The sequence below is a fragment of the Sciurus vulgaris genome (genome assembly GCF_902686455.1).
Source record: "Sciurus vulgaris genome assembly, chromosome: 13".
Classification (NCBI taxonomy): domain Eukaryota; kingdom Metazoa; phylum Chordata; class Mammalia; order Rodentia; family Sciuridae; genus Sciurus; species Sciurus vulgaris.
This window is the reverse complement of record NC_136474.1, coordinates 70800273-70812820: the sequence shown is the minus strand read 5'-3', so window position 1 is coordinate 70812820 and position 12548 is coordinate 70800273. Positions and strand designations below refer to the sequence as shown.

General features: G+C 37.9%; 1 protein-coding gene across 5 annotated transcripts in view; it reads left to right on the top strand.

Moving 5' to 3' along the window:
- Positions 1 to 12548, top strand: part of EPG5 (ectopic P-granules 5 autophagy tethering factor) — a 103230-nt gene that overhangs the window by 24570 nt on the left and 66112 nt on the right. For all 5 annotated transcript variants that reach the window (XM_079108760.1, XM_079108761.1, XM_079108763.1 and 2 more), the window contains 4 exons: positions 912 to 1067; positions 5486 to 5643; positions 8967 to 9121; positions 11071 to 11211. In XM_079108760.1, the coding sequence (XP_078964886.1) occupies positions 912 to 1067; positions 5486 to 5643; positions 8967 to 9121; positions 11071 to 11211 (610 nt within the window). The remainder of the gene's footprint in view (positions 1 to 911; positions 1068 to 5485; positions 5644 to 8966; positions 9122 to 11070; positions 11212 to 12548) is intronic.

Below are 12548 nucleotides of genomic sequence, written 5' to 3'. Positions count from 1 at the left end.
AAACTTCTCCCCTTTCCCCTTTTGTTTCCAAATCAAGACTGATTTTAATTCACTTACTTTAGATATGAGGCTAGGTAAATTTTACAGGATGCCTTTGAAGCCTGGACTCATTTTTCAGGTGTAAAGCAAACCTTTGGTCCAGAGTTAGGAGAGAGGGATTGTGGGAAGAGGGATGGCTGGTGACTTGGAGAGTAGTTTCTTAAAAGCTGAAAGCCTGTGTTACCTGTTTTGGTCAGAAGTCCACCCAGTCATTCATTTTCTGATCCTTCTTAGTAAATATGGCAATAAGTAAAATTTGTTCTTAACTCACATATATAATATATGACTGCATGCCTACTATGTGCCAGGACTGTGCTTTTTATTTTATTCTCTTGATAACTTTAGGAAAGATGTTATTATTAGTGTTACAAGCTCAATGTTCATTCCTTACATTATTATGCAAGTATTTACATGTGTCACTATTATAGGGTGTTGTGATTATTCTTCTTTTGCTTCTCCATCTGCTTTCTTTTCTTTGTGTGGATTGCAGGTTCTTCTTGTACTTTGTAACTGTAGAATAGTTCCTGAATGTTTCTTTGCGTGAGGCCTCTTCTGCTCCTCGCTGTTTACCTTGACTGTGCCTCCATCTCCTGACATACTGTTTCCTTCTCCTGCTTTATTTTAATCAGTGTCACTTATGACCTTGTGATAGATTCTTTCACTTATTTTGTGGGCTCTCTGTTTGTCTTCCACTAGAGTCCGCTCCTGGAGCATAGGGCTTTCATTTTGCCTGTTACGCTACCTTCAGAACTAGAAGATAGCAAGTGCTCAGTAAATATGTGTTGAAAACATTCATCCTTCAAATGTAATGTAAGGATGCTGGTGTTGAGTGAGTGAATGAAAAGTATGGTATTGTCTTTCCTCCTGCTCAGGATGACCCTTGGCTATGTGAGTGACCATTGGGCACAATATGTGAGCCACAATAGAGGCTTGGGATCAGTCCTACAGCCCTACTCCTTGGAAAAACTACAGGTGGAATTTGATGAGCTCTTTTTGAGAGCTGTCCTACATGTGCTGAAAGCCAAAAGGTAAGAACTGATGATACTTGATGAGAACTTCTGGCTAATAGGAAAGAGCAGAGTGAAAGTCATTGACTAACATAGATCAGTGTCTTAGTCTATTTCATCTATTTGTTATATTGAACAAATTTTTGGACCTTAGTATCCCTACCTGTAGTGTATTCCCTGTTGGCTGAAATTATATATGTTTCAGGTTTCTCTCAAGTGTGATGTCTGTTTTGCTATCCCTGAACTTTTCAGCAGCCATAAGCAGAGGAAGACTTCACACACTTAAGTAACATTACACACCTAATACACTTCAGTGAGGCACAGTATGTGCTCAGTACCTGGTACAAAGTGTTTGCTAATTTTATTTGTCTTATTAGGATTTTAAAATTTAGGAATGTTGCTGGTGTGGTGACTCATACACGTAACCAGGTACTTGGGAGGCTGAGGCAGGAGGACTGCAAATTTGAGGCCAACCTGGACAGCTTAGGGAAACCCTGTTTCAACACAAAAAATAAAAAGGAATGGGCTGTAGATCTGTGATAGAGTGCCGTGGGTTCACTCCTCAGTACCACCAAAATCAACCAGACAAACATGTATCATGGATCTTGGTCCCCTGGCTTGGTTGTGTGAATGTTTTCTTCTGATCATTCCATCTGGGCTGCTGCTCAGAGCCCCGGACATCTATAAAGCCCGGGAAGGTCACAGCTGCACATTCTCATTGTCTCTTCCAGCCTCTGGCCAGCTGTAGGAGTAGGTTCTGCAGCAAGGTCGCATCCTCTGGCCTCCAGCCCCACCCAGCTCTACTCAGGAACTGCTAGCTCTCCCTAGCTTCTGCCTTCTCCTGAGCTCTTTCCCTATATTCCCATTTTGCCTCAGTTCTGATTTGTTGTGTGTTATGTAGTGAGTTTGAGCCTTGGTCTGTCATTTAAGATTACCCTGGCCAAGTCACTTAATGTTTGTGCTCTGTCTTTTCATTTATAAAATGGAGATGATAATTTTGATATTACTGTTCCATCAACCTCATGGATATGTTTTGAGGATAAATTGCAGTAATATATGAAATATTTTTTAAACCATGAAAGGCATTTCATATGTAAGTGGTGTTCTTGTGTGGTGTCAGATGAAGAACAGAAAAACTTAGAAAAAGCTCAGGTCTCCTTAGATAAGTGCTAGCTACTTTTAGGCACTCTGCAGGCACGGGTTTAACAGAGAACTTGATGTAGGAATTAAGATTACTCTTGTTACACGCATACCATAAATTTGATAGTCATGTGAAATGCACCAGATCTTGTACTGGGCCCTGCCTGGAAAGTCAAGGGTTTTCCATTTTTGATCTCATCAAGGGTCTTTCATCTCAGTCTTGAGTTTGCTTAGTTACTTAGTAGCTTCTATATACTGAGCTGTGAACCCTATTTATAACATCATATAGATAAACAGAAAATTGTTTTAACTTTTAAAATGTTGAGAGCCATTGTTTTTGAATATAATTTATTTTAGAAATAAGTTTTATGAGAACCGGATATTAAAAGCCATGAAGTCTAAATTTATTTGGCTCTCTGATGGAAATTTCTAGTGGTAGTTATTCCCTACACCTGAAACGAAACCAAGCCAAGTGTGGTGGCACAAGCCTGTAATTTCAGCTACTCGGGAAGCTGAAAAGGAAGGATTGTAAGTTCTGTGCTAGCCTTAGCAACTTAGTGAGATGTTATCTCAAAAATAAAAAAGGGTTGGGGGTAGAACTCAGTGGTAAAATACCCCTGGATATAATCCCGGCATCTCCAAAAAAACAAAGAAAAAAAGAAAAAGAAAAGAAAAACCCCCAAAACCCCCAAACCAAGCAGAAAACTAGATCAAAAGAGTGTCAACAAAAAAACTAAGCTAGTCTTATTATATGTTTACCACATAGAGAATTTAGTAGCCTGAGCGTACTGTTTTATGACAGTACTCTTAAGGCTGTTATAAGTTCCCTTAATTATTTTGGGATCAGTTATAAAACAGTATTAAGTCCTGTGTGAGGTGTTAGTATAGTTAGTTAATAAGAAAGAAACCTTAGAGCAGTTTCTTGGCCTCTTGTTTGAGAGTCTAGCTGCTACTATTTCTAGGTCACTGTGGACTTGGGCCACTGTGGCTGGCCTAGGTTCATAGATGTGGGTTAGGTAAACACTATTTTTTCCCCCTTTTTCTCTTAGTAAACTTGTCTTTTGTAATTTGTCAAATTTTGTTTTTCTTTTTGGTACTGGGAATTGAACTCAGGAGAACTTAACCCTGAGTTGTATTTTATTTAGAGATAGGGTCTTGCTAAGTTGCTGAGGCTGGCTTTGATCCTCCTGCCTCAGCCTCCCAAGCTGCTGGGATTACAGGCATACGCCACCTTGCCCAGTGCAATTTGTCAATTTGTAGTTGTGCTTAAAATGATAGCAAATAGCTTTGAGTGGGTCTCCCCCACCTTTTCTTTTTAGAGTTTTTTTTTAAAGATTTAAAAAACTTGTGATAAAATTTACATATAATTTTAGTAAACATCTCTTGGGTGTTGATTATTTTCAAGATACTGGTTTGGGTTACAGATAATTAAAATACAATACTGGTTTGTGTAAATATGAATAAGACCTGGTTTCTGCTCTCAAATTGCTGGTAGACTAGTATGTGTTTGTAAATTATAGGAACTAAGTTGTTCCTTGCAGTGTGATTTAAGAGTCATTGGAGTATGAGTCACATTGGGCGAATGTAAAAGGTACCCTTTCTTGGGCTATAAATCTATCTCTGTTGGGGTTTGGGAATCTGTGTTTCCCACAAGAGTTCTGGGTGATTTTTCTGCCCACTACAGTGGGAGACCCACTGATGGAAGGGGTGATACTGCCAGAGTCAGGTGTGGGTGGAGTTCTGCAGAGGTGCCAAGGATGAACTCAGATAAGGGTGGAGGAATGATGACCTTGAGGTGCAGGGGTTGGGGCTTCTCTTCAGTTTGTCTAAGTGCTCTGATACTCTGAATGCGGAGGGCTGTATTTGGAAGTATGGGCCAAGCTATAATGTAGAAGCCACTGGATGTGAAAGTGAGTTTGAACTTCACTTGGTGATCGGTGAGGAGTCATCGTATGGTTTTGATTCCTCTCACCCACTTCCCATGTTTCTGTGTGTACACATGTTCCTGTGTGTCACCTGACACACATGTACGCATCTAGGTAGCAGCCCGTCACCTTCGTCTTAAAAGCAGCTTTGATTCAGAACCCAGCTGAAGCTTGTATCATTCTCTCTGTGCCTTTGGAACCCCCTGTGTAAATTGGGAATAATACTAATATTTATCACCTGGTTTTAGTGAGGATGGAGAGTTGATGTTATATACAGATTGAGCATCCTTAATCCAAAAAACCTCCAAAATCTGAAACTTTTTAGCACTGACATGTTGACCTTATGTGGTGGGTTGAAGTTAAGTGCAAGTGCACCAAAAATAATTGTGTAAAGTTACCATTAGGGATATGTGTATAAGATACATATGAAGCATAGATGAGTTTCATATTTAGATTTGGTTTTCATTCCCCATATATATAATTATGTATGCGGAGATATTCCAAATCTGAAAAAATTAAAAATCTGAAACACTTTTGGTCCTAAGCACTTGAGTAAGGGATACTCAAGTGGGCGTGTATATCATATATCACATATCCTGTAACATATATATGACATCGCAGTTAGAACAGTACCTGGCATAGACTGAATGCTTCATGAGGTTTGTTGTTATTTCTATATGTCATTGAGGTGTTTATGACTGAACCGTGTTAGAAAAGTTGCGGCAGTATGATTTAAGACTCTTTTCTTTCTTTCTTTTTTTCTTTCTTTCTTTCTTTCTTTCTTTCTTTCTTTCTTTCTTTCTTTTCCTTCCTTCCTTCCTTCCTTCCTTCCTTCCTTTTTCTTTTCTTTTCTTTTCTTTCTCTTTCTTTCTTTCTTCCTTCCTTCCTTCCTTCCTTCCTTCCTTCCTTCCTTCCTTTCTTTCTTTCTTTCTTTCTTTCTTTCTTTCTTTCTTTCTTTCTTTCTTTCTTTCTTTCCCTTCCTTCCTTCCTTCCTTCCTTCCTTCCTTCCTTCCTTCCTTCCTTCCTTCCTTCCTCCTTCCTTCCTTCCTTCCTTCCTTCCTTCCTTCCTTTTTCTTTTCTTTTCTTTCTCCTTCCTTCCTTCCTTCCTTCCTTCCTTCCTTCCTTCCTTCCTTCCTTCCTTCCTTCCTTCCTTCCTTCCTTCCTCCTTCCTTCCTTCCTTCCTTCCTTCCTTCCTTCCTTCCTTCCTTCCTTCCTTCCTTCCTTCCTCCTTTCTTTCTTCATTTCTTTCTTCCTTTCTTTCCTTCCTTTCTCTCTTTTTTATCCTGAGAGCGCTGAGGGTTTGTTTCTACTTTCTTAGTGTGGTATAACTGAATGATATATAGAGGTTATTCCTGTTCTTTTTAAAACACACAGACTTGGCATTTGGCTGTTTATGTCCGAAATGCCCTTTGGGACGCTGTCAGTGCCGATGCTCTGGAAGCTGTTCTACCTCATGCACCAGGTGGAGTGTGGGAACCTGCAGCAGCTTTGCCCCTCCCTCCAACCCGCGGAGTGCAAGAGGCAGCTCCAAGGTACAGCCTCCCCTGGGGAGGCAGCACCAGCTCCCCTGCCTTCCCGCACTTCTCTGTCATGGCCTTCTACTTTTGGGACTAAGAGAATGTTTTTTACTTGTGTACTTATTGATTTTGAAATTTAAGACACAGCTTTGTTGTTTGGATTTATTAGATAGAAGCTGGCATCTCTGAAATCCAAATTTGACTAGTTCCAAATAATGTGTAAATAAATGCAGTAGTCTTGACTTTTAGGAATCACTTTTCTGCATGTGTGAAATGATTCAGGTTAGAATGACAAATATATAGTCTGAAAATCTGTTAAGGTTTTGTACACAGTTTTCCCTAATACCTTTTTTTTTTTTAAAGCTGTATAGTTTTTATAAAATAGGTAAAGAGGTAGACAGTTATACTTTAAAAATAATTTTTGGGAAAACCTGATTAAGGATTAATATTATGCTAACACTCAACTATAGGATATTTGTTTACTATTGTTATAATGTTAAAAATGAAAAAAACCAGACTAGTTAATTAGATATATATTATGATTTTTAACCATTAATCTGTACATTAAAAAAGACATAAAAGAATATTAATAGGATTTCAGAACATACCAAAAGCTAATTCTATTTTCCAAAATTTTAAACCTTCTTATTACTTAAAATAAAACCATACATTTTAAAGCTTTAAAAATTATTGAGCCTTGTTAGGTTCAGTGGCTCATACCTGTAATCCCAGTGGCTCAGGAGGCCGAGGCAGGAGGATCGTGATCAAAGCCAGCCTCAGCAAGTTAATGAGGCCCTAAGCAATTCAGCAATACCCTGTCTCTATATAAAATAAAATAAAAAAAAAATGCTGGGGATGTTGCTCAGTGGTTTTTGAGTTTCTACTGTTCGCAAAATAGCTTTTGCAAACATTCATGATATTTTTGTCTTGATTTTTTTTTTCCGTTCTAGATCGATGTCTTCATTCTCTTTTTTCTGTTTCTCCTTTTGTATGTGTGTGTTTTGCATGAGTCCACTTTTGTCTCTAGTTTTCTTTTTAGTCCAGAGATAGCTCTGGACTCTTACATTTTTTTCTGCTTCATAAAATGCAGTGTCTTGGGGAGGTGGTTGTGTTAGATCTTTCTTGTGGTGGGACACAGACTTCCAAAGGAGCGAGGTGAGAGCATTTCACAGACTTTGTCTGCGACCTGGCAGCTAATTTTTGTGGGTGAAGTAGTGAATATAGAAAATAGCCATTTCCTTTGGACATGGCTAGGATGGTTAGCTTTGGGCAGTTTAGTCTTGGCGAGAGCTCCTTTGTAGTGCCATCTCCCTTTATCCAGTACTTAGAATCTGCCAGGCTCTGTGTTACACACTTGGCAGATGTAGCAGCCGAGGAGCACAGCCCGTGATGCATGTGATTCCAGGCCATGCAGAGGCAGTAATATCGTGGTCTCACCGTGGAGTTCTGGTCCTGAGCTGGAAGTTCCCTCTGGACTCCAGGCTCCTATAGCACGGTATCTTCTCTCGCTGCCTTTATTGCCTGGCACAGAGTTACTGTGATGCAGCAGAGAAGTTTCCTCTGCCTTATCAAATTCTAACTTTGACGTTGTCTTTGCACTTGACCTTCTTACTCTAATTTGCTATTTTTGCCTCTTCTCATTTGTTTAATCTTTCATGTCCCAAGTTTTGTTGGGAGGCTTGATTTTTACTGTGTTTATGCAAGCCCAAGGTTTTCTCGTTTTATCTTTTTGCCATGTTTTATAATTAATAAACATCAGAAATTCTTATTCTTAAATTTTTTTGTTTCTTTTTTTTTTAATTTTTTTGGGTACTGGGGATTGAACCCAGGGGTGCTTTACCACTGAGCATATCTCATCCTTTTTAAAATTTTTATTTTGAGATAGGGTCTCACTAAGTTGTCTAAGCTGACCTCAAACTTGGCATTCCTCAGCCTGAAGCTGCTGAGATTACAAGTGTGTGCTACCGCTCTCAACAGAAATTCTTATTCTTTGTAGCCAGTTCTTACTTGAAGTATAGCCTATAGGTGATCCTGAAGTCACAAATAGTTTCCAAAGAACAAATTTTTACTATTAATTTTAACTAGTAGACTTTTCAGCAGGAATTGTTAAAAGTTGGCTTGTTTCAATTTGACTTCTTTCTGTTTCCTTCTTTCTAGTGTGATCAATGCTATGACCACTAGTAGAGTCAAATTTGATGATAGATAAATGTAGAAATGTGTTTATGGTTTTTCCTTAATGTTTTAAAAGCAATTTAGAAAACAATTTCTCTCTCCCATTTGTTCTTTTTATAGAATTCTTTAAAATGTAACACATTTCCCTTATACCTTCAAACATTCTAAGTTTAAATGATTTCTAATTTTTCATTATTCTGAGAATGCTCTGTATAGTAATTTCCCTTATAAATCCAATTTGGGGACAGGAAATGAAAATTGGTCTGATAAGTGCCCCATGGAATTATTTGAAACTGCAGGAAATTTGGTGAACTACCTTTGATTTGTCAAATGTGCAAATATGTGAAGAGAATTGTTGGCTTTTTGCATTCTTACTGTGAAAAATTCCATCAAAGGAATATATTTCCTAAATGATCTTTATTCCCTCTTCTCTGTAAAATTTTCCCTTTGCAACATCTAATTTTTTTTTATTATGTCTTGCAAAGTTGTTAATACTGCCTCCTAGAAATAAGATGTAATACTGCTAACACAGCATCCTCCGAACTAGGCAAATATATTCTGTATTATTACATTCATGGATATTTCAGCCATGGTTTTAACTAATTTCTTGTCCCTAATTTTCACTTATAAGCCCATTACCTTTATTTGGAATGTCATGTTTATGCTGAGTAGTTTGTTAATCCTAGTTTTTATTAGTAGTGTCTTCATTCTTGTGCGAGGCCATTATCCAGTAGTTTCAAGCATGCCTGTGAAATTGATTGTGCTACTTTGGTGGGCAAGAACTCTAACACTGAGCGCTGCCCCAGTCTATGCAGTCCTGCTTTGGGTTGCCTCACCTAGTGACAGTAGTGTAGAGCTTTATAGTTTAAAAAGCACTTAACAAGTGATGTGTCATTTAATCTCCTTAAATACTATTTTAAGACAGATGGGGAAACTGAGGCTTAGAGGTGTTAAATGTCTCCTCTTAGTTTGCTGGAATTTCAGGGGCCATTTATCCAGCCTTTTTTACTTTTACCTATGGAAATCCATTTCAAGGGCAAAGAAAGACCTTTTGTATCTTTAAAGTTTCTTTTAATTTTGTATCTTCTTTCTCTCTGAAAGAGTAATTGAAGCATATGATTTTTTTTTTCTTTCTCTACTTTAATTTTCTTGACATGAATTTGCAGACCCAGAACATTTTGTGAACTTTGAGAGGTGTCTTTCTTCCATGAATAGCTCGGAAGAGATTTGTCTTCTGACTACCTTTGCTCAGATGGCTCAGGCCCGAAGAACCAACGTGGATGAAGACTTCATAAAAATTATTGTTCTGGAGATATATGAGGTTAGAATTATTGATTTGTATAAGTCAGAAATTTTTTTTTTCTCTCTCATGCTGGGGATTACATCCAGGGGCACTTAACCACTGAGCCACATCCCCAGCCTGTTTTATTTTTTATTATGAGACAGGGTCTCACTAAGTTGCTTAGGGCCTTGCCAGTTTGCTGAGGCTGGTTTTGAATTTGGGCTCCTCTTCCCTCAGCCTTCCAAGTTGCTGGAATTATAGGCATGCACCACTGTACCTGGCTTGGTGTTGCTTTTTTAAAAGTCTGATATATTGAGCTATTATTTATACTCAGAAGGAGATAGAGAATCAAAGGAGCATCCTTTTGCTATAGGGAGTTTTGAAAACATGAATTATACTCCGCCATTTCTCAGTACTATCTCGACATTTGATGCGTGACTTTGGGTAGGGACTAGACAATCTAGCATAGGCTGGCACTTGTAGTTTTTATACTGTTTCCCTTACTATTCCTCAAGCTCTTTTTCTTCATCCCTGCCGGTAACATGGAAACCTGGTTTCCAAGCCAATTTAAAGGAGATGGTTGAAAGAATATTGGATTTAGAGTCAGATAATCTGAGTTTTGGCTTGATTCTACTATTAATTACCCATCTTACATCAGAAAAGATAACTACTACTCTGGGCTTCATTTTCTTCATCTGCAGAATGACAGACTGGGATGAGATCCTTGCATTCTTCAGTTCTTCTCTGAGCCATCCCTGCTGGTGGAGGAGAATGAACTTGGGTTCCCTCAGAGTCTAGAGACTAGCCCAAACTGGCCACCAGTACTTCCACTGGAGATGTGTGTATATCTAAAAAGCCATGTGCATTTTGTACTTTAGGGTGTTGTGTATCTCTTTATGTAAAAAAAATACTTTCTCCAAAGTATTCAAGTATACTCAAGTAAAACAATATATTTGAAGATGATTCTCTGAGTTCAGTATTCCAGTTTGAGAATGGCAGACCCGAATGACCTAAAGTTCTTTCTAGAACTTCCTTCAGCTGTCCTATATTTACATTTGTAACTAGGCACAAATTTAAAGCCTTCATGGATATGGAACTCCAGACTGTCTTCATAGCCTGAAATAATTTGGAAAAGATGTATTTTCACATAAATTAAGTGACATTCTCAGGATCTATTGCTAAAGTTTATTTATTTTCTTGAATAGTGTTTTCCAGTGTTTTGACCATGAGTCACAGTAAAACTACATTCAGTATTACATTCTGACCCTATGTGTGCATTATTGAAATAATAATTAATCTTTCTGGGATGTACTCTTACATTTTTCTATTCTTCTGTTATTTTTCTGTTCTATTTCATTATATTAAAAAGTACTAGCCATTGGCATTAATGTATTATATAGTTTGAAAGATGTGGTTAAAGAGGAGTTGGTTTAACACTGATGTGTTAGAAACTCTTGTAGTTAGGGATCTTATTTTGAAGGCAGGATTGTATATTTTCATGAAATGCATTCTGATTTTTATCATTTTTAGTAATTTCCTCATATTTAGGTAAGCTTTGAAATCAAGGGACTGTCATTATTACTGACAAACTTTGGATATACTTTTTTAAAAAAACTTAGTTATATGGGATCTCACTGTGTTGCTAGGCTATCCTTGAGTTCCTGGGTTTAAGCAATTCTGTTTCATCCTCTTGAGTATCTGGGGCCACAGGAAAGTGCACTTAGGTCGACTCAGACCTTCTTTTTAAAGGAATCCAGCACTTTAGAGTCATTGTTATAAATGTTGCCATTTTCACGAATTCTGTCTCCTCCTGGGTTCCGGCCTTAAGGTAGATAGTTTGCTGTCTGAGCTTCTGACATCTTTTTGAACAAGGTGTGAACTGAGGCTCAATGTGAGATTCTTTCTATTTTATCTGAGAAAACTGTGGAAATGTGTTTTGACTGATTATTATTTAAAGTGCCATCTCTACTCCTCCTATTCCTGTTTAGGTATCTTATGTCACCCTCTCTACCAGAGAGACTTTTTCAAAAGTTGGTCGAGAGCTTTTGGGGGCCATCACAGCTGTTCATCCTGAGATAATTTCTATCCTTTTGGATCGAGTTCAAGAGACCATTGATCAGGTTGGAATGGTAAGCACACTGGCTCTTTATTTGCTTTTGTCTTGTTTTTTTAATCATGAAATAATGGAGCATTGTCAAAAATAGGAAGGGTATGACTGTGTCACTCGAGGGCATAGTAGTATGAATAGAATATTTACTGTTACTGTGTGCCAGAATAATAATTTGTTTGCCTTTTATACTTTTTACATTTTACACTTGGAAGAAACAACTGGGACTGAGAAAGAAGGCCAGTTTGCAATCAAACACAAAATTAAAAGTAGTAATTTAAGTTGAGCAGGACACAGATATAGTTTATTTCTGTCATTTATTGTAATCCCTTTTGTAATCTTCATGTATTTTTATTTTTATTTTTTAACATTAATTTTATTTAACTGATACATAAAAAACATAAAAATTATACATATCAATGGGGTATAATGTGATGCTTCGATTACACACTTATATGCTGTGTAAGGTTTAAATCAAATTAAACATATCCATTTCCTCATTTATCATTTCTTTATGGTGAAAACTCAAATTCCTTTCTAGCTTTTTGAAATATACTCCACCTTATTATTTATAACCATCCTGTTCTGCAGTAGCGCACCAGAACTTCTGGCTCCTAACTTTAACTTAGTACCCAGTGATACTCTTTTCCTTTCCCTGCCTCCCCCCAACTTAAGAACCATTTTTTAAAAATATTTTTTTAGTTGTAGGTGGACACAATATCTATTTTATTTATGTTTATGTGGTGCTGAGGATTGAACCCAGTGCCTGATGTGCTAGGCAAGTGCTCTACCACTGAGCTACAACCCCAGCCCTAAGAACCTGAAATACAATGGGAAGTAATCTCAGCTATTCAGGAAACTTAGAAAGGAGATCACAAGTTTAAGACTAACCTCAACAATTTAGGCAGACCCTACGTCTCATAAAAAGGGTTGGGATCCAGGTCTAGTGGCACACATCTGTAATCCCAGTGGCTTGTAGACCGAGGCAGGAAGATCCCAGGTTCAAAGTCAGCCTTAGCAACTTTGGTAGACTATCCCTGGATTCAATCCCATCACCACCAAAAAAAAAAAAAAAGGCTGTAATGATTATAGCAAAAAAATGGGGAATAGGAATAAATATCTTAATATAAGGGGTTTGATAATTCATGTAATGGAAAAGTTTCAGTTGATTAAAAGTCATGCATGGTGGTGCATTCCTGTAATCCCAGTGACGTGAGATGCTGAGGCAGGAGGATCACAGCAACTTTGCTATGCCCTCAGCAACTTAGTGACACCCTATCAAATGAAAAGGGCTGGGCATGTGGCTCAGTTGTAAAGCACCCTTCTTGGATTGAATCCCCAGCACCACTAGCGGGGATA